Source organism: Lepeophtheirus salmonis, chromosome 3 (assembly GCF_016086655.4).
Source record: "Lepeophtheirus salmonis chromosome 3, UVic_Lsal_1.4, whole genome shotgun sequence".
Lineage (NCBI taxonomy): Eukaryota > Metazoa > Arthropoda > Copepoda > Siphonostomatoida > Caligidae > Lepeophtheirus > Lepeophtheirus salmonis.
The window spans coordinates 31,032,768-31,057,517 of NC_052133.2; the positions used below are offsets into that span (position 1 = coordinate 31,032,768).

The window sequence follows — 24,750 nt, forward strand, 5'->3', positions numbered from 1 at the left end:
TGAAACTATTATGTTTTGTCTGAAAAAATATTTCCTTAATAGATTTCTCATTAAACATGTTATTATCAACTAAACTATTATATCTGAGAATTTTGATAGTTAAAAACTTTTAAAGTACAGGATAACTCTTATTATAGAATATAACTACGAAGATTTTTAGAGATAACCTTTTAGTTTCAATTTAGTTAATCAGATGATCACATCATGACAACAATTCACAACACAGCAAGTAAGAAAAAATATTATCCCCGACGTAGCAAAAATTCATCGAGGGAGTCATGTGCTTGTGTAAACAATTTCATTTTTGCGAAAGGCACCGCTATCATGTCTAGCTAATCTGATTTGAAGCACCATACAAGGCATCAAAGAATGGCAACATTAGAAATTCCAGATAGAGCAATGCTAAAAAATATTAAAATTGCAGAGTTTAGAAGATGTAGCCGGATGTGACATTACAGGACATCATACAAAGGAAAATCATTATCTGGTTTTGACTATATCAAAGTTAAAGTAAATATGCTGTATTCATATTCAACCAATATTCACTGGTCCAAGAGGAATCTTTTTAAACCTTGCGTCGTCATACGGCTCAAATAAATACGTCTTTAATACGATGATAATCATAATATGTAAAAATTACACTAGTTTATTTCAATATCTTTCTAATATAATTAAAGCTATAGAATATTTGTCAGTTTGTCTCTAAAGGGAAAATATGTAATATTTTTTAAACATAATATAAGGACATTATTATATAATTCTATGGGACATAACATAGACGATAAATGCATATAAAATCACCATACTGGTTTCAAGACTTCAAACACCATTTGAAAAACAAAACATTGTTGTATTTATTCGATTCCATGAGCAAAAATCATCACTAATCCTGGTTCAATAATCATATCATCACTCATATGATAGTTGTCACAGGCCATCACAACAACAGCTTGTTTATTAGGAATCCTTCGGCAAATATATTTTTTATATTGACGTTGATTTTCTCTTCTAGTCTTAAGATTGAGAAGTCCTTAAAAAACAAAAAAACAACATGTATTTGATTATTTATTTAATACTCTTACCCAAAGGCCATCTCATTTCGTGTACGTTTTCCATTAATTTTTTTGCTATTTGTCTCGGACAACCAGATTCGATGAGAGATCGCTTGACATTGCTCTACAAATAGAATATCAATCAACTAAAAGTATGCATTTTTCTTTAAGCATTTATAACAGTAACCAAATATTGAAATAAGTTTTCAAGAGTCTAAGCCAGGGGTTCTTAACAGTTTTTGGGTGTTAGCCAAAATGAAATGAAGAGATCATTTCGCGGGCCACACTAATGAAGCATGGGCTTTAATTGAGTTTAGTTTGAATATTTTGACTTATACATATTATAGATTTAATGACTGTAATTGACTCGTGAATTCTAAACTATCTTTTTAATGTTCGCATCCATAATGTTTGTGGCAATTCAAATTATCGGATCTCAGTGCTTGAGTGAGTTTAATACGATATTTATTTCTCACTGCATTCATTTAAGAGAAAACAGACTCGGACAACCATATTGATGCGAACATTTCACAAACACCAAGACCCAATTGGAACAATCAGAAATATAATATCTCAATTAAAGGGCAAAGAAAAGTTGAACTTATATTTACTACTGTTATTTATAGGGAGTAAAAGAGTATATTCATAGTAGGAATTATGTTCTAAAAATACATTTTTACACCTCCTGTGATATTTAATAAATTTTGTATATCTTTAATGGCTTAGATGGAGTTGCAATGATTAATTATAAGTAAATATTTTTTTTTGTTTCCTATGAGTAAACATTATAGTATTACAATTACTACATTTGAACTAAAGATTTGTCTTTGAAGTCTATATAAATAATGAATATTTCTTTCTCTAGGAACGACATTGTCGAACTTATGCACATTGAATTCAAGAGAATAATTTCTACCCAGCACATTGTACACTGAGCTACATCGTTCCATTAAACAATTATGGACTTTAGGAGAGGTAAAACTAAATTGTCTAATTAAGATAATTTATAGTCCTATTTCTCTTATGCAATATCGTTTATGGTACGATTTTTTTTTCTCTCAAAAAGTTGATCTTATCCTAATTTTGTTCTTTTACAGATTTTACTGTACTTTAATAATTAATCGGTCCTTCAATGCCCCAATAAACTAGCCAATCAAATATGAATATAAAATTAACTGAATTGCCACATATCTATACATATGTTGTGAGTTAACATAAAAACAACATTGAACAAAAATCAAGAAAAGAAAAAATTATTTTATATCGTATGCTTTTGTATTAAATTTCTTGGATAAGTAGATATATTCACGAATGTTAACTATAGTTTAGAACCTTCATTTAATTTATAAGACTTAAATTGGTACTGATTTGGCCTTTCAAATATAATATATTCATTTGTTCATTGAAATAGACAATAATTTTTTATTGATAGGCTTCATATTTAAAAATGACCCCTCCCCCCCTCCTGCCCCTTGTCTTCATTTACCAAATAACTGCTTAAAATGCACTAAATGATTTATGTTCTTCAAAACTTCTTACTTGAGATTTGGAGTCTGGAGTAGAAATGATTCCTCCCCAAGTTGTAACTTTAGCACGGGCTAGAGAATTGGCCCATACAACAATCCCTTCCGATAAATCATTCTGATCTGGAGTACTATTTCTAGTTGACTCTGATATGTCTAACGAATGAACTCTTTCTTTTAGATCTTTAAATTGTTTTTCGTAAGAGATGATAATTTTCTCTTGATTTTCCACTCTGGATTTAAGTTCTGTTATGCAATTGTGACTTGTCAAGTTCTCTTTGGAGAGAGCGAGGCCACATCCTTGATCACAGATAACCGGCTTTTTTGGATTGAATTCACAATCTTTCATGTGGGAACTCAGTTGTTCTAATTTCACTAATTTAGCACAGTCTTTATGTCCACATCGAATCAATAATCTGAAAAAGAAAAGGAGTAAGAATTAAGATGGTTTAAATTACAAATAATGTAATAACGCTTCTAATTTGTAATTATTATTTATTAATGAAGAAAAAGAAAAACATTTACTTTGCTAAAAGATTTTTAAGAACTCGAGGAATGGGTTTAAGGTCATGAAGCGAAAGAGGGGACCTATCGACAGGACATGTGGGGTGACGAGGAAGCCACTGTTTTATACAGAGTGAACAAAAACAATGCTCACAACCTGGAGCCTGAATAGCTTCTTCAAGAATACCAGAACATATAGAGCAAAAAAACTCTTCGGAGACATCTCCTTCGAATCGATCCACTTCAAATCCCATTGGTTTTTTTTATACAAATAATGTCAAATCTAACTAATAAACAGACTTAACTTAACAAAGTCAGTCACATCTTCGAACCTTCACCTTAAAAAAAAACTAAGGAAGAATATTGGTGTTTACATAATAAATAATTATAGACCTTTTTAACTGACGTCACAAATCAAAAGAAGCGCTTCCTATAGTTGAATTATATGTACTAAATTTTATAACATAACAACAATGAGTTCTAATATTATTAGCTGGCCGGAGCACCCCTTCAATCACGAAACCTGTTGTGGTGAAAAACATCCTTTTTCCATGATGAGGAATTCCTGTTGCTGGTACACTAATAATATGAACTTAATACAATTATACAGCTATGAATTATATAAATTAATAAAATTATTATGGCCTATAATTTTTTTTATAGTCGTAGTTTCAAATCCAATTTGGGGTATATTTGAAATCCCCAAAAAAGGTTTTTGAACTAAAAATAATGGATTGACTGAGCTAAATATAAAAGTAGCGTGTTGACAATCTTTGACAATTTTGAGCTTCCTCTGTAAAACTAAATGTTTTCCATGATACTTGCATACCTTCAATCAGAGGAAAAGTTGCTTTGACCTATTTTTTGCTCGTCTTCTGATCGGATTAAGACATTTGATTAATAACTTAAGTAATGATAGTTTTAATCAAGTAATATTATATGATAAGTTATTACATATTACTCAATTAAAAAATAATTTCGTTATATTACTTACTAAGCAAAGTAATATCGTTAATACTATTAGTCAATAAAAATTATATATATTAATATTACTAAATAACGTGTTTCTACCCAATAGAGCTTATGAGCACGAAGAAATAATTAAAGTCCCTTCTTAAATCAAACAAAATATATTATCATACTTCCAAATAGTAAAAGGTTTCGTGAATATTGTAAAGTCTTTTTTTTATTAAAATTATTTCATTTTGCAATGGAAATGGATTCACTTTCTTCTTTTTTCTATCTTCTAATAAAAAATAATTAGTACTTTTTACCTCTATTCGATAAATTACAATAATATATTATTATGATTTATATCTTATTATACATGATATGAAATCCTACCTCCATTTTTTATTTTTCTAATGCATTTTTTACAGTTATTAAATTGATCAAGAATTAGCGTCACTCGCGTTACGTAAGAGTATGAAATATTCGATGTATTTATCATGTACTAGTATTTATTAAATGATTGATATTTAAATTCGAATATCACATTTTAGAAGGATAAAAGAATGTTACTTCTAAAATCATGATATTATTATTTTTAAATAATTCTTGAAACACCAATGGGCGAACAACAAATACATTAAATTAGCAGGTAGTACCATGTTGGAAAGAAATGAGAGGTTTGTGAGTGAGTATGCCTTGAATGGATATGAAATGTAAGCTTAATCATTGCTTCACGTCGTAAGATATTATTTCTATCGAATTGTTTGAATCCGCGTTTGTGAACTTCGGCACTAACTACGTAAAAATAACCTCCACTCAATGCCAATATGGAATTACTGCTTTTCTATTTCATACTATGTTTAATATCTTTGGACTATATAAACTCCTTTAATCATGAACCTCATACTGCTGCCTACACGGACAAAGACTATAAATTTACCATGGGTGATGAATTCATTTTTATGGAGATTTTAAATCCTACGGAGTTGAGATATACTTACAAATTAAGTCCTTCAACATACACTCCTTCTTGGGTTGGTACTAAATTATGTCTATATTTAATAGCCTATTTAATTTTACACTTATAATTTAGAATATGCAATTTTCGGGGATTAATTTAATAGTCTCTGATCCATTGTATGGATGTGGTTCCTATCTGAACAATGTGAAAGATAAAATAGTCTTTGTTCAAAGAGGTGAATGTTCTTTCTTTTCTAAAGGAATTAAAGCTCAAGAAGCGGGTGCTTTAGGCATTCTTATATCCGATAATAATTTTGAGAACGACGATAATTACTATAATATGGCGGATGACTTTACTGAGCGCAAAGTAGAGATACCAATGGCTTTTTTAGAAGGGAAGAGTAGGTAAATATTTGAAATTTAATTTATTTTGCCTTCTTTTTAGAAAATGACTCTTGAAAATTAGTAATCATGAATGCATGCAAATAGTTCTTATATTGAATTTTATTTCGACTTTTAATTTTAGAGAAAGATATTTAATAGTTAAAAATTATAATTAATGTCAATTTCTATATTATGTAATAATTATGATTACTTTCAATTTCAATATTATTCAATTATTATTATTGTTTGGATCATTGACAGAGGATAGACAAGTGCAAAATCTGATCAAAAATGAGCCTGTATTACATTTGTATTCTTTTACTAATAATTTATTATCTTCCTTTTCTATCAATCAATTATTCTTATGAATTCTTCGGAAACACTGAAAATTATGCTTGAAGTTGTACAGCTGTGTTTATGAAATTATGGATTGTTTAAGTTAATGAATTAAAAAAAATAATTGGGAGGTTCTCATTTTATTTTTGTACGATATTTCTTTTGTGCTGGGACATCATATATACTTAAACACTATTAAATCATTCCTTAAAGTAGCATTAATTCTTATGTTACTTTTTTAAATATATTTTTTTAGTTTCAAGATACGCAATGTGATGGCAAAAAACGGCATGGACGAAATTCTTATTCGTATTCCTGTAAATATTTCGAACATTTCAATTGAGAATCTTAATTTGCTTCCTTGGTTGATATGGTAAATAATGAATAATATATATGGACAATAATTCGGATGAGGAACTTACTTAACTAAATTGTGATATAAAAAATAATTTTAAGTTAATTTGAGATTTCTGTATCGAAATTACACGAATAGTTAATAAATAATTATGGTGCAATCTTAATTAAATGTAACTACATACATATATGCTCAATTTTTAGGTTTTTAATTATTATTTGTCTGTTTGACGAAGTTAATGCTTTATTTTATAGTATATTGGTCATTTTTTATAATAATTAGTCATACTGTTTTTGTGCCTTAACTATATATCAAAGAAAAATATGTGGTTCTGTACACATTTTTAATAAAAAAATATTGACAACAATGTAACTGAAAAAACATATACATAATTTTTAATAGACTTGTTTGTATCTAAATGTTTTATTATTAGAAGTAATAAATTTTTTTTATTCCTCTTCTTTAATATCATTTTTATCATAATGAATATCCATTAAATCTTTTTTTGATTTTAAAATTTGGCTATCATTGAGGTTGATACCATTTTCATCTACAATGCTAGCATCCCATACACGAAGTGTACCATCAGATGATCCAGTATATAGTTTGTCATTCACAACAGCTAAAGCATTAATAGCACTTTCGTGGCCAACAAACACTCGTTTTAATGTACCGGATTTTGCTTCAAACGCTCTAGAGACTCCATCCCCGGATCCAGTAAAAACTATACAAATCAATTTTCACACATTTAAAAAAATATAAATTTGTAGAGATTTATTATGCTAAAACTTACTCGTCCCTTTTTCAAATCTCAAACATATTACTGAATGTTTATGACCTTTTATAAGTTCTGGTACAGTCACCAAATTCAGTTATCCAGCATTTGGCTGTTGTATCTGCCGAACCAGTATACATGAGACGATTAGTTACAAACATACAAATCACTGAATCTGTATGCCCCTCCATAGTTCTCAAGCATTGACCACTTTTTATATTCCACGATTTTATTACAGAATCACCTCCTGTTGTATATAGGATTTTTCCTTCTGTATCAGTGGACATGTTGGTTATTGCCCCTGTATGTCCTTTAAAAGTCTACAGAAATAATTTTGATTATTTTAGAAATATAGTACATTTGTCATAGATAAGATAGTCCTTAATTGACACTCTAAGTTAGATTAGTTCTTAAAATCTCCCCCCCTCCCTAAATGATGGGTACATTGTCCAAAAGTGTACCTTTTGGTACTTAAAAATTGAAAAAAATATAAAATTTTAGCCAAATTGATCATTATTTAGAGGTTGCGAGGTTGCGCACTCTAGAGAATGAAAAAGTTAGAGTCGATTTTTATTTGCCTCAAAATTCTTGAGCGAGAGAGAGCACACGCTCATTGTTTTTATAACGAGCGAGAGCACACGCCATTTTAGAAGAGCGATAATATTGCTCATATTTTTTATAAATTTGTATTGCCATTTCCGTTTCTGCATCTTATGGGATGCCATCAAAACAATTTGAGAGTTAAATAATAATTTTAAAGATTGTAAGGAACGAGGATTGAAGTTAATCTAGAATCTTTTTTTTCCAATGCTGTATCTATAACCCTGCTGTCTTTGGTTGACGAGTTCGCCTCTCATATAGCTGGCCACTCTAAGAAAACTCAGACACCAGTTCCCTTAGAGATAACACCAGCTCCTTCGACCTTCGTGTATGGACATTTAACGAATTTTCCCTACTGAAATACGATTTTCTAATATTTTTATGTCGTAAATTGACATAAATCTCAAAATCTCAAACAAGCATAAGTTCAAAAATTTGAAGACCCAGTGTTCAAGCTCAAACTAATTATCAGGCTTAACTAGATGATAGTGTACAAAACCTCGTAATAACATGCCCCCTCAGACAATGGTTCCCAAACTTTTTGTGCCTAAGGCACACCAAAAGACAAATAAAAATTTATTGACACACCTATTTTAATTAAACAAATTATTTGGATCATCATAAGCTATTGCAAATAATGTATGGCTGTTCGAAATCGTACGGCACACTTGAAATTGTCTCAAGACATACTGTTTGAGAACCAAAACCCATTAGTACTTAATATTATCTTATTTGCATGTGGTTATTTGAATGCTATCAATTTAATAATTGTTTTCAAAGATATTTGAATATTTGACTGAATTGTCGTTAGATCTAATTAAGCACAAATGTTACCTCCTGATTTATACACTCCTATCCTCAGCTACCGTGTAGAGAATATCTTCTAAGAGTGTTCAATTATTTAAGGATATATGCCAAAATTTAAAAAAGGAAAACTTTTTTTATGGATTTTTCTTATTTTGAATATAATTTTAGATCTTAAAGTTTCATTTTTTCTTGTACCTTATTTCCCTTCATTTTTTGGAATAAATAATATATAAAAAATGAAGGAAATTAATAGGAATCATAAAGAGTTGTTAAATTAAAATACTTCTATAAAAGCAAAAAAATGAGTGCTGCTCATTTTTAATTGATTGGGAGAGGGAGTGTGCTCATTGTTTTAAAAAACGAGTGAGAGAGTGCTCACAAAATTAGTATCAGAGTGGGAGCGTGTTCAAGATTTCTTGAGCTGACTAATGCACTGTCTAGGACCAATTAATCGGTTCTTTGGCCCTAGCTAGGACTGAAGAAGAAAATGAATTATAGCTAGATCATATATTATTAGAGTTATTATATGGCTAGAGGGACGACAAATTATTACGAATCAATATCTATGCCATGAATACTATGATCGCAGCTATGAAGATATAGAGATTGGTCCTATGACTTATAAAATTAATGAGAAGGTCTCCATATTTTTTTAGACAGATCCAACACTAATTAATAGGTATAGATACTATTTGCATTTACCTTTAAGCAACACCCCGTATCAATTGACCAGGACCGTGCAGTGTTATCTGCCGATCCAGATATGAGCAAATCTGCAGTGCCTTCCTGAGACGGTATATAGATGAGAGGATAAACACTACTTTTATGCCCATGGAAAGTTCTTAAACATGCACTTTCCTCCGTACCCTCATTGATCTGTGATGTATCTACAATCCATGCTCTAATTGTCGTATCATAAGAGGATGTAAATATAAGATTAGGTGAAACAATCATTCTGTAGTGAAAATGAATTATTGAATTAATAACATAATTTAGTAAATGGTTACTTTTGAATTCGAGCCTCATGTCCTAAATAGATAAAAAGACATTCACATGTAGTCATGTCCCATTTCCGAACGGATGCATCAGCCGATGCTGTGAAAACAAAGGCTTCACTTACTGATACACTTATGATGTAGCTCGTATGTCCTCTGGAAATAAAGTAAATATCACATTATAGGTAGGATTGTAGATTTTATAGTACTACATAATCTGGGATCATCAAACTTTGAGGACTTTAAATCTTATAAGTTAGACTCTTTAAGGGAAATATGTAACGAAGAAGAATACATTATTAAGTAATATACTAGTAAAGTAATATTTTCTTGGAGAATTTCAGTGGGTCAATTCGGTTTATCGGAGTCTTAGAATAATATCTTGTGCAAGGCCTGTTTTAGGTGGCACTTGCCCCAGAACCCCCTCTTGATTAGGGTCCGGTCTAGAAATAATTTATAAATATGTATTTGGACGAAAAATACATTTATAAAATACCATAAAAGTATAAAAAAGGTCGAATTTTTCTTTAAAAAAGGCCGTTCTTAAAAGAGAAAGAAATAATGTTTTCGAAAAGAAAGTGTATAAATAAAGAGCTGGGTCTTTTCTAAAGAAGGTCATTTTTAAATAAAATAGAATATTCTTCTTTAATTTCAGTAATTTAAAAAAAAGACCCCACACATTTGTATTTGCCCCAGGCTCCCATCAAACTAAAACTCATCCTGGTGTTGAGGATTTTCCAGTTTAGCCAGGTACGTCTCATGTCAAGTCACAAGTCATAAGAAAGTTATTTGAGTACAAGTCAATGTAAGTGTAGGTCCTTATTTAGGACCGAAGATCGCGGTTCCAAAAGATGTAGTCGAGGGGGTTTGCATCAGGGCCGTAGGGGGCCAAAAGTGTCAAAAAAGAATTCAAAAATTTCGTTCAAAAGAATCTTGCAGCGAAGGAAATTGGTTTCTTTTATTGCAGGTCAAAAGTGGCCTCTCCACCCTCACAAGCTCTCTGGAGAGTATGGTGTGAAACCCTGAGATCTCTTGCATGGGCCCTCATAGACTTGAGGGATTGATATGGCCTGTTTTCTTTAACTCCTCCTGTTCCAGTTTGGCCTTTTTGACAGACCCCTTCTTCCTCTCCAACGTTTCGAACTTGCTGATGGCGTAGACGGTGGTCCTGGAGACGCCCAACTGCATGGAGTGCGCAAATGGAAATTCGTCAATCACGTTCAAGTGTCATTTTCTCGACTTGAACATAAGCTAGAGATCTCAGGTTTGTTTTCTTTTGTCACTAATTGTTTACACTTTAATATATCGAAATATGAATTAATTTCAATCACTCAACCTTCATTAATTATTGAATTAGTAAGTGTTCAGATTTCAATGGACCACCTGTTATATATATACGAGTTATTTCAAAAGAATTTTTCATGAGGGAAGGAATTGGACTCATATTTGTTATGTAGTATCATTGATAGCTGGAGTCCTACATAGAAATAAAAATATTGGATCCTTATTTTAGTCGAACTCCGAGGTATTTTGATGAATTATTGATTAGTAATATAGCATAATCCAAAGCAATAATAAGCAAGTATAAACTATATTATAATGCATAATTGAAAAGCTACTATAAATGATACCACATATCAAATTTGAGTCAAATCCGTTTCCTCATGGACCCATACATAGTATATGCAAAGGAAATCAGATGTGGTCGATGTAATCAAAAGAATTTCTTTATTTATTTATCGTCTTTGCAAATTGAATTGATTTAGTATTTAGTACTTTGTTTTTAAATTTTTGTATAGTTATTCAATAATTGATATTTAATATATTTTAGAAAAATAATTCGACATACAACAATAAAGACTATGCATATCTGTTTGATTTTTTTTTTAAATTTTTTGATTGTATACTGTGACAAAGTGGCAGGGGACTACGTAGTCCATGCATCCCCCAGTGAGAAATTTTTATAGGTCACCAAAAATGAGAAGGGTGCCAAATTCGGGAAAAATAAGAAATTTTTAAATGTGGAAATAAAATAGTATTTTCTAAAAAAAATATAGTTCAAGTAAACTGAAGAATATTTATGAAAAAATTCCATTAAATAAAATATGTATTTTACTTCCAAGAAAAAGAAAAAGTTTCTAAAAGTCTTTTTAAAATAATAATAATAATTCAAGAGGGTGGCAAATCGAAAGACGATCCGAACTTTCTATTTAAAAAAAAAAAAAAATACAAGATCCGAAACTTTTGTAAATTTGTAGCGTGGGGGCACTAAAATTTACGCATGACCACCCCTGTGAAAATCGTTTCACTCTGCTATTGGTTGTATAAATGAACAACGTTATCGTAGTTAAATAAAAATATTTGAATAACATTCCTCTTAACCCTTAAAATACTAACTGGGTCCATAATTCATAAAATATGTCCTATTGATATTTAAAAATAAAAGAAACCGAAAATTAACGAGGTAAACCTGACCATTTGAAGAATGTTTGGGAGGAGAGAGATCAGCTGCAATCAGTCGTGAGGGGAAGGAAACAAAAACAAATCCTACTCCATATATAGCAAGGATATATATTTCTTGGAATTAATCAGAAGTCGATCATCAATTCTTCTCGGAGTCCTACAAGATCTTACACATACAATTTACGAGAGGGTGCCCTCATTTTTACTCTCCATCTTTCATGAGCGAACTCACTAGTTATTACTTTTTACTTAGATGTTCAGTCTTCAAGAATTAAAAAATAATAGGAAAATAAAAAAGCTTGTTCTGATTGTCAACTACAAAAATACTGCTCCTATATTTTAGGACATATTTTATAAAACTCTGAATATATTCTACAAAAATATATACTACCACTGGACCCATTAAAACATTTTACACTTATTTACAAAATTAAAAACCTATTATAGAATCAGTTCCCATATTTACAAAGAATAAAGCCTATTTAATTCAAATTTTTGTCTAATTAACCTTCAATACCTACATAATTTCAAAGTTGCTTCTCCAATAAGTCATAAAGCTACAACAGGAACAAATAAGAATATCCTATCTATGTTCTTTCGGATGTGAATCGGTTAATCCATATATATTTAATAGGCTTTATTAAGGATAATGCTTTGCTCAGTAAGACACTTCCTAAAAAAAACCATATTTTCTGATGAATGCATAAAAAGATACCGAAGATTAAATATGGATCCAATTGACCCAAGCGGTATTATACGTAAATTGTCCAGTATTTTAAGGGTTAAAGTGAAGATATAATAATCAATATATGTAAAATCCAAACCTTAGTACTCCTAAGCACTCTGTTTCCTTTGTTCGCGTGGACCACATTCTTGCAGTACAGTCCTCAGATCCCGTTACTAATAGACTCTCATCATCAGATACAGCCAAGCAATTGATGCCTTCGTCATGATCAGCCAACGTCTCAAGGAGACGACCTCTATTATTAGAGGATGAATTTTTATTACCCATTTTCTAAGCTTTTATTTGTATTCCTTGTCGAATATTTTTATATGAATAGTGATCGTATGTAGAATATCTATCTAAATTTCAAACACCGAGGTATGTTTACTATTAATGACAAAAAAAAGAATATCATAGATACTTCAGTTTTTATTTTCCTATCAAACAGTCTCTTTGCTTTGATACGCATATCCATAGCTTGCCAATAATAATTCGTACCTAACGTTCACATATTTATTTATATAGTAAATCATGTACATATTAAATAACAATGACAATAGTGTACTTATTGAAAGCATATAATGTGGTTAATTGCATAAATAATTGTAATAACGTCGGTACTAAGGTTTCTCTCTTGTAATTCCGTTTTTCCCGGGATTTTTGGGATTTCTTTTTTACCTACGAGAAATTTTGTATTTAATTATTCACTATATAAGTTACATTTAATCATATATAACTAATCAATATTGTTCCATATCTACACAAAAGTATTTGAAATATAGTAATATGTGCCTTTAAAGGAGTGTGAGATAGGAAAATTCAGATGTTTCGAAAGAGTTACATGGATTTTAGTGAAGTGGCCGAGTTGACTTTTAGCCTACAGGTCGGATTCTGTATTTCACGGTTATACAGGCTCCAAATCTACCAAGAATTGGATCTTTCTTCACTTAAAATTTAAGTTTTTTATTGCTGGTCGGATCTGGTTACCGAATAAAAAGGTATTACATATGGGCACTTAAAAAACTACACGCGCACTATGTGTGCCATGCCTTGGTTTATATGTATTTTCTGTACTTGATTTAACATTTTCAACTATTTCTCTCATAATCATATATTGAGTCAAACTGCAAATGTCATCAAACTTATCATTTTTTAAATTTAAACGCTCCCTAAGAAGTAAAACTTTGCTTAAGATATAATTGAAAAGTACATAAGCTTTCCAAGGAATACTGAATACATGGAACATCCACTCCTTTTTTCGCTTTTTTTTCCTATTAGTAGAATAGTATCAGTATGTAATGAAAGGAAAAAGGGAAAGAAATTAAAACGATTGTGAAATGAAGACACTTATTACGCGATTTTTTTTACGCGATTGTATTTTTCTTTTCATAACTATTTCTCATAAGAATAAAATCCTGATAATTATAATTCAATAGGATTTTTCCCACTATATCAATCCCGCTAAGTAAGTTAATTCACAAAGTATCATCATAGCAACCCCCCTACAAAAAACTTAGTAATATTATTATGAATTAAATATATATATATATATATAGTTTCATGAACTTCAAATAACATACCAAAATATATGCATAAAAAAAATTGTGTAGATGAAAAGTCCATTTTTAATTTACTTTAAAAAATTCCCAAAGAAAATTTCAAAAAACTTTTTTTTCATATTTTGTCCATTAAAAGTTTAAATAACATTTAATGGAATTGTAAAGAGGAATACTAACCGATCATTATTTTTTTTCGTACTTGCAAAAACAAAAAGTTATGATGAATAATGCAGTTGAAAAAATAACCTTAGAGAACTGGTTCATTTTTACAAATATTGCAAAAACTATGTAATAAAATGTTCCGAAATTTAAAAAAAATCTCCTTTAAAGTCAGAGTCTAAAATTTTATGGACAAAATGTATCGTTTATTGGCATTTCTTTCTAAAAAAAATTGAAAATTGACGTTTGATGAAAAAATGAGAAAAAAAATTGACACTTAAACATCAATTTTTTTTAGTAAAATTTATATATAAACAAATCTCCAGATAAATTTCAACAAACTTTATATTGTTTACTAATGTATCATTGAAAGTCCAATTTTTTGCACCAGAAAAAAACAAAATTGAAATTTTGACCGATTTCTTTTTTGATTTTGAATACATTTAGAAAACGGTGTTATTCATATAATTGTTTATTGAACGCCAGTCACTTTTTTGATTTATAGCTCAACCCCCTAGGGTATAGCATAAGCAACCTTATATGATCCTCCCCCCTCCCCGTCTTAAACTGACCAGGTTCAAAACAAGTTCCTATTCAAAATTTCAGCCTCCTATGTTCAACGACAGATGCTCATTCTCTTATGTATATATACAAATTGATTCCACGTTAATTTTATCTTTTTATGAGCTTCAAGTATGTAAGTTATACTAGATATTATTTTAAGCGTTTTTCAAAGTGAAAAAGTCCGTATATAATCATTGAATATCTCCCTTGTGGCATTCACATATCGTAGTAAATTACTCCAGAATCACTAAATTGTATTCTTTGTGGTTGAATACACCCCAAGTAAATAAGAGATACTCTTTAAAAACCTGACAATCAATTCATATCTTTATGTGATGAATAATTATAATGTATGATAGTATGATGACAAGAAAAAACAATACTTCCTATTTGACTAAAAACATATAATTTGTAGAAAATATGCAATTTTTCGCTTGGAAAGATGTTTTAAAACAAGTCTAGACTTATATTATTCCTAAGGATGTAATCTTTATTGCGGGAGTTCTTTCTTTTATTTTGTTCATTATTTAATAAGTCTTCGTGAAATCTTCTTCCTCTAAAGTAAGCATTCTTGCCAATTTTTGGTATGAACTGTTTTAAAAATCCATAATTAAATATATATATATATAAATGAAGTTTACATATATATAATTATAATATTTTACCGGTAATAATGCTAATATAAATGTGGAAGGTTCCCCTCTCTATAGTAATAATACATTTTCTTACCCCAAAATCAAATAACAAGCAGCTGCTATTAACAAGAGTCTTATTTCAGCAATATTATAATTTTAGCTCCCGCCTTTTGATCGCTCTTTTTTTTCTGTATAAATATGATATCCTTACTTATAACTAAAGTTGATAATATTGTAGAGAAAAACTCGTACAAGGAGAAGGGGAGGGGGAATACATATGGTATCATTGTTTAAAATACTGATGTGATTATCATCTGCCTGCTTTATTATGATTTTTGAGGGTATAACGAAAGTATTTATTAGCAAAATGTTTAATGAAGGTATACTACGTATAATTGACTTAGACGTTTTTTATCCCTTACAGTAGATTTGAAAACGTCACACTCCATGAAATTGTAATTCATTATGAACCTTATTCTCAGAATAATAGCTAATGAAACGACAAAGTAGAGTATTTCGAAATATATTTGAAATTCCAGTTTAAATAAATTATATATACAGAATATTGAAATAATAGATTGATCCAAATAGTATTTTCTTGTTCTGACACCGGAATCCAGTTAAATATATCATAACTTTAGGTTGCAAAACACAAGCGAGATGTGGAGTTTAATCAAAAAGATAATCACCCCTCTTCTTCATGTGGAAGTTGGTTTATACAATTGTGCACAGGATAGATATATCTCTACCGATGAGATCTAACTAATTATTAATAATAAAGTAAATATCGAAATCATAAAATTAGAGAATAAATATACTAATAAAAAAAATGTTAGAAATAAATCCATCTTAAAGATTTAGAGCAAAAGCTAATTATGTAGTAATGTCCGGCGATATTACTCCTTATTATGAGCATCAAAAAAGATATTTTATATAACAACATACTATTATCATGAAGGATATACACAATTGCTAATTATAATGCTACACCCAATGTAACTACCCCCGTTGTTGTGACCATTTAAGCAGTTGTTTTTGCCTTTTATGAGTTTTCTGAACATCATTTCTTGGAGCCTATCAACCATACCTAAGCCTTAAGTGATAAAAAAAGTAATATTTATTGACTATGTAATATTGGAAACCCTAATTATCATACCCAAGTCTTCAAGCGAAGAAACTAGTCTCAGACAAACTAGTTGCAAACTATCCAAAGCTACTACCCCCGTTGTTGTGACCATTTAAGCAGTTGTTTTTGCCCTTTAGTGAGTTGTGTATCATAATTCTTGATATGTTTAGCTAAAATAGAATCATATTTTATGGTTAGATTTAAAAAAAAAATTGAATACTTCTTACTGTTAGATAGTACCAAATTCAGAGTTCCATTTCGATATTAGTAAATACTTTTTACTGATAACTTGATCGTCATTTGGTGTGGATGACTCAAAACATTTTTATATGTATTTCTATAAATGACATCAGTACCAACATCCTCCATTAATTCAATGATGGATCCTCGGGAAGAGATAGGTTTACCCGTGTATTTCTTCATAAATTTTTATAACATAGATGATTAGCAATGGATAAGGTTAAATTACATGCAATAAGCATCTTTGTGAGATCAAAGTTAAAGTCTGACTTGATTTATTCATCATTAACTTGATTTTTTAGATGAATATCCATGCTCTTGATATGAGATGAGGATAATGAGTGGCGTGTAATTCTAGACAGGGGACTAAAGGCACATTTATATCGACAAATCCAACAAACCATCTGTTCCTCATCCGGTAAGTATTTTACAAATTCCTGGGCCTCCATTTTCATAAATCCAGACAGAAGGCGACGTTATTTTAGGCATTTTATTCTGTTCTCTATCGACTATCACCATCTAATATTATATTAATATTGAATAATAAAGGCGGGAATGATAACGTTCTTGATTGATAGAAGAAGATGTATATTATTTAATCAATGATGCCATAAGTATTTCTTCTCTTCTCCTCGCACGCTTTTCTATTCTTACCAAAATTATCACCCTTAGTTATAACTACATACAAGGCATAAAAAGTACGTGTTATGTCTTACGGAAAAAGCAATACTTTAAGGTTGGGGGAAAAGTAATTTCGTATTTTTCGCTTTATTTTAATGCTTTATGATAATTGTTACAATCATCCGATTTAAGTCAAGTATGCCCCCTTCTTTTCGATAACTTGTTTCCAACGAGAATCCGACTTCATATTGCCCTTCTCTTTCGACAAACAATTTTCATAGGACTCTATTGAGGCCAAATTTGAATCCCCAACCGCGTTGGCTATAGACAGAAATATGTAGTAGCCACCTGGTTCCAGGTCCAGACTATAGGTGGATGCATAAGAACTTCCCATCCGAGCTCCCAAAGATGTGTGCGGCCTGGAGTTGTCTTGTTGTCTCCTACTCACCAATACTGGACGCTTCTGTTCGATTGCTAGCTTCATTTGGTCGAGTTGTTCACAGTAGAGGATATAATTGAGGGGGTGGGATCGCTCGAACCACTGCTGTGAAACACTAACCAAAAGATTATTGACCCGTATACATCGCAAATTTTCTTGGTCGCTTTCGACGCGTTTTCCCCTTTCAGGAAGTAAAAATGTAAAATATGGCGAATTTTTTCTTTCGAGATCTCCATACTGGACGCACGATAATTTACAACTGAACTGACCAAGTACAATACTATCAAAAAAGTTTTTGCAGTATACACTCACATCTTTACAATATTATAGCATTTGATACGATTTGACCAATAATGAACAAGATATACTTTGTTAAAAAAAAGGTGAAGTAATACAAAATTACTTTTTCCCTATTTTGTATAAAAATTATCATTAAGGGGAAAACTATTCATAAAGTTTTAAAATATTTTTTATTTATCTTAAATTATTTGTTATTATAAAATGCTCTATTTTGACTTGCATTGAATATTTGTTAAGTAATAATTTGATATTTTTCTAACAATTGTGAAACTTTATATTATTTAATTTTTTTATTAAAAGGAACAAGTTTGGACTATGCCCGCCTAACATTTTGAGAAAAAAATTGTATTTATGACGTCATTAAGCTTCTTTTTTTTTTGTATGACTTACTGGCAGTACATATATACTTCCGAGCATAACTAGTGATGGAAATTCTGTGTATTTATTACATGTTAAAGAAAGAAACAGAAAAAACTCTGACAATTTGAAGAATGTTTTGGAGGAACGGAGCTTAGCTGTCATGACGTTTTATTAGATCTGCTCCAATCAGCGTTGACGAGGGAGGAGGGGGATATACAAATAAACTGAAACATAGACAATACTTGCTCCAATGTTGATTATCAATTCTCCTCTTGGTCCAAAAGGGACTTAGAATTAGTACTCTACAACAAATCCTCAAGGTTACTCTCCGTCTTTTTATGAGCACACACGAATGTTAAATCAGCTTTTTGAATGTAATTGATTGTAGAAGAGAGAAAATTCACTACTCAGGAGTTAAATAATAATGATAACAGTTCAGGAAAAAAAAATCCTTCCTCAGATTACCAATTCCAAAAAAACCGCGAGAGCTAAAAAATTGAGCGTATTTTCAACATTAAGCTAAGGAATACTAAAAACTAGTAGTTTCTAGTATTCCTTTACTAAGCAAAGCAATACTTTAGAACGCTCCTAGCTTTGTCTATAAAGATATTGACGTTTTATTATTGATTGTATGTTGATCAATAATATGACCGGAGGGAAAAGTATATCTACCCAATGGAAAACTATCCCCCTCCCGTCCTTTAACACAGCCACGAGCAAGTAACCATAGTCTTTTTACCGCCTAGCATTTCACTCCCATACCATCTAACCCCCGAACCCTTTACTCCCCCCCCCTTCAAAATTTTTATACTAAAATAAACATATTTATATAATAGATACATATAAGCTTCAAAAATATCTATAGTGAATTCCATGACAAAAAATTTGCAAAACATTGAGGTTTAGAAGGTGATTTATACGGGGAGGGGAGTTTATGGATCAATTTTAAAGGATGATGTCTGAGAAGGGATTTTTAAGTATGGTGATATACATAGAGTCACGAATATCAAATATAAATATTTAACTACGTAGGTTAATTATAGGTATCTATGTAATTATTAATATATGTGTTATTTCAACAATACAAAAGTAAAATAGAATCATCCCAAATCTACGATGAAAGCGATGTATCTAAAGCGACCCAAAGGAGTGTTGAGGACTAGAAAAATTTCTTAGACTCTTCGTAATATGATTTGGATAGAAAGTTTACCAGATCCCAGATGAAATAATACATACTAATAATTATATTAATAATTTACTTTTTATAAACAGCAGTGACAAGTGATGACGTCAAGAGAAGACCGATAAATCACTAATAGCAATGTCATTAAGTTAAATTTGTAATTATATATGTATGGTTGTTAATGTTTGGTCGTATGGTTACTATTTATTGTGATAAGGTGTAAAATGCTGTGGGAGGGGGTAAATGGTCTGGGGAGTGAAATACTAGGAGGTAAAAGGACGGGGAGTAATCGCCTAGGGGTAAAAAGCTGGGGGGGGGTAGTCGTCTGGGGGAGATTAGGAGCCCTAGAACCATGACAAGGAATAAGAAAAGGTAAATAATAACTTTTCTCTAGAATAAGCACTGGAGGCTAACTAGTGATATTATTATTATTATTTACATTATGGTTAAAATATCAATTTTAATGTTGAGGTGGTTAAACACCACAGAAAAAACTCACGTTGGGATTTGAAGGGATGTAACTAGGGATGCACCGATACCATCATTTCAGGAAATTCCGTCGCATTTATGAAATATTTTGATATCAATACCGATTCCTTATTACTCTGTCAATTATTCCTGGTTGGCTCATACATAGTATATTGCCTGCACTCCTATGTAATTATTCAGGGCTCTATAGGTAGAAATCCCTTGTCTTAAACGTAAGTTAGTCTATACTATGATCCTCAATTCCTTTATGGGTTTACTATATGAAATAATAAAATTATAATTTTTTTGAAAAACAAAATTAGAAAGATGAAATTTTTCTGAATTAAAAAATAGAAAAATGAAATTTTTCGGAATACAAATTGAAAAATCCTCAGTTATTCACAAAAAAAAAAAAAAAAAAAAAAAAAAAAAATTCGGAAAAAAAATTGAAAAATCCTCAGTAATTCACACAAAAAAAAAATAAATAAAAAAAATTCGGAAAAAAAATTCTAAAATTAAATTTCGAATATAAATTTTTTTGAAAAAAAATTCAGTCCCTCCCCTCCTGCAGACACCCCTGCGATGCATCAGGCCACCCGATCTTTCTTTGTTTTATCTATTAGAAAGATATTATTTTAAACAATTAACTACTGTATTTCTCAAATAAGTTTGTAAGGGAACTAAACGAGTTTTTTATATTTTCTGAGAAATGACCTTGTGTACTATTAAGTAGTATGAATATTTTGAATTTTTTTCGCAAATCGTTTAGTCTCGTTCGCTAATATTATACTCTTTCTATACTCAAGATGAGATGACGTTATTTCTTAGTTATTCATACACTTAAAAATTGATTTAATGATATAAAAGTATAACTGTCCCCATATATTTTAATTAATTTAATTTTTGACAAAAAGCAATTTCCTTTTGCATATTTATGAATAAAAGATAAGACTTCCCCAAATTTATTTACTTCACATTTGATATGAATTAAGATAAATCACTTCTCTCCCTACTTTTAATTGTCATTTGCTTTTCTTTATTTAAAACTCGGATGTCTTTATTTGAAATAAAGAATGTCTCAAAGCTATAGTTTGATTCAAGTCTGAAGTCGCAGTTTAGTGAGACTTAAATGCAGCTCAAGTCCAGATAGATCACAGGAAGTAGAAGGGGAATTTAAGGAGAATTCTTTAAAAAATGTATCTTATAATTTTTCCTTAAAAAAAAAAGGTTGAAAAAAGGTTTATCTTTGAAAAATAAACCTTTTACGAACAACAAAAGATTTGACATTTATTTAAAAAATAATAATAATTCAATGGGACACCAAATCGAAAAAAGATCTGAAATTTAGTTTATTTGGAACAAAAAGTAGCAAGGAACAACATTTATTTTGCTTTTTAATAGGCTTTTGTAAATCTGTAGCGTAGGAACTCTAAAATTTAGAATTGGTCTCTCGTCTAAAAATCGTGCACTCCACCACTGATCAGACCCTAGTTCGGTTCTAAAGAGCGTATGAGGCAGTTCTCTTATAACCCATGCACTAGGATATGGTACATAATATTAAGAATTTGACTATAAAAATTACTTGAAATGTAATTATTGTAAAAAAAGTTAGAATTTCAGTGTTTTATTCTCCTCCTGTAGAAAAGACCGGGAGAGTTGCAACACTTTTAGAGTTTGGCTCAATTAATGGGAGCTGGAAAGACTTGGATCCCCTCCAGTCCCTTACCTATATGAGGGTACGGGTAAATCAAATTCAAGTAGGGCAAGGTCAAGGATTTTCTTTTCAGTAGTCACAAGTCTGGGGCTGATTCCAATATAAAGGACTTTCAAGCATGCAAATATATAATTTTGTATATTTCTGCAGTTTTATAAGAATAAAGTTTAAATGATATTTATTTTATATTTCAGTTGGGAAGCACAATCATCGTTTTGGGTTGGCAGAACTATGCTTGATGTGAAGTGTGAATATGTAAAATGATAAAACACAATACGATAAAATATACAATCCCTGATGCAACCGACCCCTTTGTACTGCTGAGCATTACTATATTGCAAATTTCTCATTTATGAGTGAGTTTTGAATTTTGACAAAATTTTATCAACTGATAGTAAAAAAAAACAATTCAAATGATATAAGTTACAGTTAAAACCAAGTAAAAACTGATTTCCTTATTACAAAAATATTCCTCCTCCACAAAATTATTTTTCCCCCTCAAAATTAGCTTTTATCCATTATTTCAAAGAAATAAACAAAAATTATTGATTTTTTTCCTCACAATAGTCTGTAACATTTTTACACAATTGTATTCTAAATTTAGTGGATTTTTGATGTTCGAGAAAAAAAGTTCCGTTTTAAATCTCCATGGTGTCCCTACAGACAATGTGGTCCAGAATTACAGTTTCATCCATTTTTTTTGAAAAAATATTCATTTTTCTTAACTGGAATGAAATAATATAGAAAGGTTAGGTTCTAGTAAGATTACATTACATTACTACGAGCCAAAACCCTTGTTCATTAGGTTATAATATATCAAAATAATAAATTATGATTAATATAAAATAACACCAACTAATTTGAATTATTCTTATAAAACTGTATTTTCTTTAAATACAAATTGCTCAATTTTGATATTATGGGTCCTCATTTTTCAAAAAAAAAAAAAAAAAAAAAATCGCTCAAAAATCCAAAGTCCAGTAATTAGATTTAGAGTATTCTACCTGCAAGTTAAAGAAAATGCGTCTCCTGCCAAGTTGTACAGAGCAAGAGAAAAGTTAATGAATGATCTATTGGCCAATTATAGGACAATATGAAATATGGAAAAAGTATTAATGCTTTATATTCTATTTTAAACCATGTTATATGAGTCATTTAATTTTTGGATGAGACTCCCATTCTGGGCCATCCTGTACATATATGTATGAACATTGTATACTAATTGTACTAGCACTCATCATTTTGTTTCATTCTATGTTTGCAATGAATCAAAGTGACGACTGCTTTCTCCATTTATAGCATAATGTGACCGATGGAGTAGGGAAAAATCAAGTTTAAATAAATACATGAATAGAAAAAAACTTATCACATCTATAAATCGTAACAATATATTATCTATATTAAGAGCTATGTACTAGTGTTGGGTCTGCGAATTCTAAACCCGTATGATACCGTTATAATTTAAACTATTTCGGATTAACTTTGGTCTGGAGCGGTCTCGTAATGAAATTTTACAAAATCGATTTGATTTGTTCCTACGAGTGTTTCTTATTTCCTGGGAAATTGTCGTTGAGCAGATCCGGGATTTGGGATCCCGTTAATAAATAGTAGTAGCATGGAATACCTGGAATTAAGATTATTTTTTTAAATGACAAACTTTAACCTCAACAATGATTCTTGACAAAAAAAAATGACATACAAAACTCTTTACTTACCTCGGATATCGTTTAATATGCTTATTTCCAAAGAATTACAAACGAAAAATGTTTCTAAATAAAAAGTTAAGTGCTAAAAACTGCAATTGTATACAGTATATATTATAAGAAAAATGCACTCAAATGGGGGAAAAACGAAAACAAAATGATAGACTTCTATGTATCTAAAAATCCATGATAGTATATATTAGGAAGCTTAAACGTATTTCTTTATATACTTTAAGATTAAAGAATACATAATACTTTCTCAATTCTTATTTCATTATTATCACTGATATTGAATGGGTTAGTTTTTTTAGAAGCCGCAAGTTCGGCTTCGTTGGGGATCATTTATTAACGATGCATATATCGCATCATTTGTAAAAGATATATCGAAATAATGTAAAGGAAAAGTGATTCTTCATTACTGCCGCAACGAAGTTAAACAAAGGTTATATTTTGAGCCTGCTTTTTGTTAGTCACCAAGATTGGAGGAAAAGTTAAATTTCGATTTTGATCAAACTTAGTACGAAGATTACATATGGTGGTCACAGTAAGATGCCATTTAATTTTGAGAGGTCAAGGTAAAAGTAACGTTGAACAAAAAAATAGATAATCGATCATAACTTTTGATCAAACTGAGGTACATAAATCAATTTAATTTTAGGGAGAGGTTTTGCCCTCTACCGAGTGATCATTATAGTTCAATATATATTCAACATCTAATTATTTAATTAATCATAAACAATTAAAAGAAGCTTATCTAAGGAAATAATTAAATCCGGATTTTCTTAAGAGTGAAATTTTGAGAAATCGTGAGAAAAATCCTCATTTCTATGATACTTTTTTTTTTGTAGAAAATATATTTAAGGGGAAAAAATGAGGTTTTAAAAGAAAATAAAATTTTGGTTCAAAGTCTCGGTAAATCAGTCTTGAAAAAATTCCTTCAGACTGAATCAGGCGAAAAATTTGGTCCGAGACCGAGTTTCAACAGTAATATGTACCTATGACATTGTTTGATTCCTTTTATTGTATTTAAAAAGATGATATAGGTGAAAAAATGGGCGTGTTATCTGGTGAAAATATATTTATATACTTATATTTGTGTTTAAGAATATCCTTGACACGAAATTTGCAAATAGTTAATATTTTAATCTTAAAAAAATATATTTTTCAAAATAAAACAATTTTTATTCATTAAAAAACAAAAAAAAAAAACATCTTAGATTCATTAAAGGAATGCTCATTATTGACGTATA

At 30.2% G+C, this 24,750-nt stretch overlaps 3 protein-coding genes and 1 long non-coding RNA gene across 6 annotated transcripts; 1 reads left to right on the forward strand and 3 right to left on the reverse strand.

The window, feature by feature from the left end:
* Positions 1-617: 617 nt before the first annotated feature.
* elgi (E3 ubiquitin-protein ligase NRDP1 elgi) lies at positions 618-3,501 on the reverse strand. 2 transcript variants are annotated; one of them, XM_040709027.2, is made up of 4 exons: positions 3,101-3,501; positions 2,592-2,991; positions 1,083-1,164; positions 618-1,030 (listed from the first exon to the last, which is right to left on the reverse strand). In XM_040709027.2, the coding sequence occupies exons 1-4, from the start codon at positions 3,331-3,333 to the stop codon at positions 855-857; spliced, it is 891 nt and encodes a 296-aa protein (XP_040564961.1). In that variant the 5' UTR covers positions 3,334-3,501; the 3' UTR covers positions 618-854. The 2 variants fall into 2 exon arrangements, with proteins under 2 accessions (XP_040564961.1, XP_040564960.1); XM_040709026.2 differs by having other exon boundaries at positions 1,083-1,176.
* Positions 3,502-4,463: 962 nt separating this feature from the next.
* LOC121114913 (protease-associated domain-containing protein 1) lies at positions 4,464-6,241 on the forward strand. Of its 2 annotated transcripts, none has more exons than XM_040709029.2 (3): positions 4,464-5,064; positions 5,124-5,391; positions 5,967-6,241. In XM_040709029.2, the coding sequence occupies exons 1-3, from the start codon at positions 4,858-4,860 to the stop codon at positions 5,984-5,986; spliced, it is 495 nt and encodes a 164-aa protein (XP_040564963.1). In that variant the 5' UTR covers positions 4,464-4,857; the 3' UTR covers positions 5,987-6,241. The 2 variants fall into 2 exon arrangements, with proteins under 2 accessions (XP_040564963.1, XP_040564962.1); XM_040709028.2 differs by having other exon boundaries at positions 4,521-5,064; positions 5,124-5,395.
* Positions 6,129-13,197, reverse strand: LOC121115353 (WD repeat-containing protein 86-like). Its single transcript, XM_040709577.2, is given in 7 exon segments — positions 6,129-6,136; positions 6,607-6,789; positions 6,859-6,907; positions 6,909-7,160; positions 8,950-9,202; positions 9,255-9,398; positions 12,530-13,197. Coding segments are annotated over 7 exon segments (1,077 nt in total). The 5' UTR covers positions 12,718-13,197.
* A 2,656-nt stretch (positions 13,198-15,853) lies between these two features.
* Positions 15,854-19,227, reverse strand: LOC139904995 (uncharacterized). The gene is made up of 3 exons (XR_011779376.1): positions 16,700-19,227; positions 16,503-16,642; positions 15,854-16,439 (listed from the first exon to the last, which is right to left on the reverse strand). It is a non-coding gene; the product is annotated as an uncharacterized lncRNA (long non-coding RNA).
* Between the last annotated feature and the right edge of the window lie 5,523 nt (positions 19,228-24,750).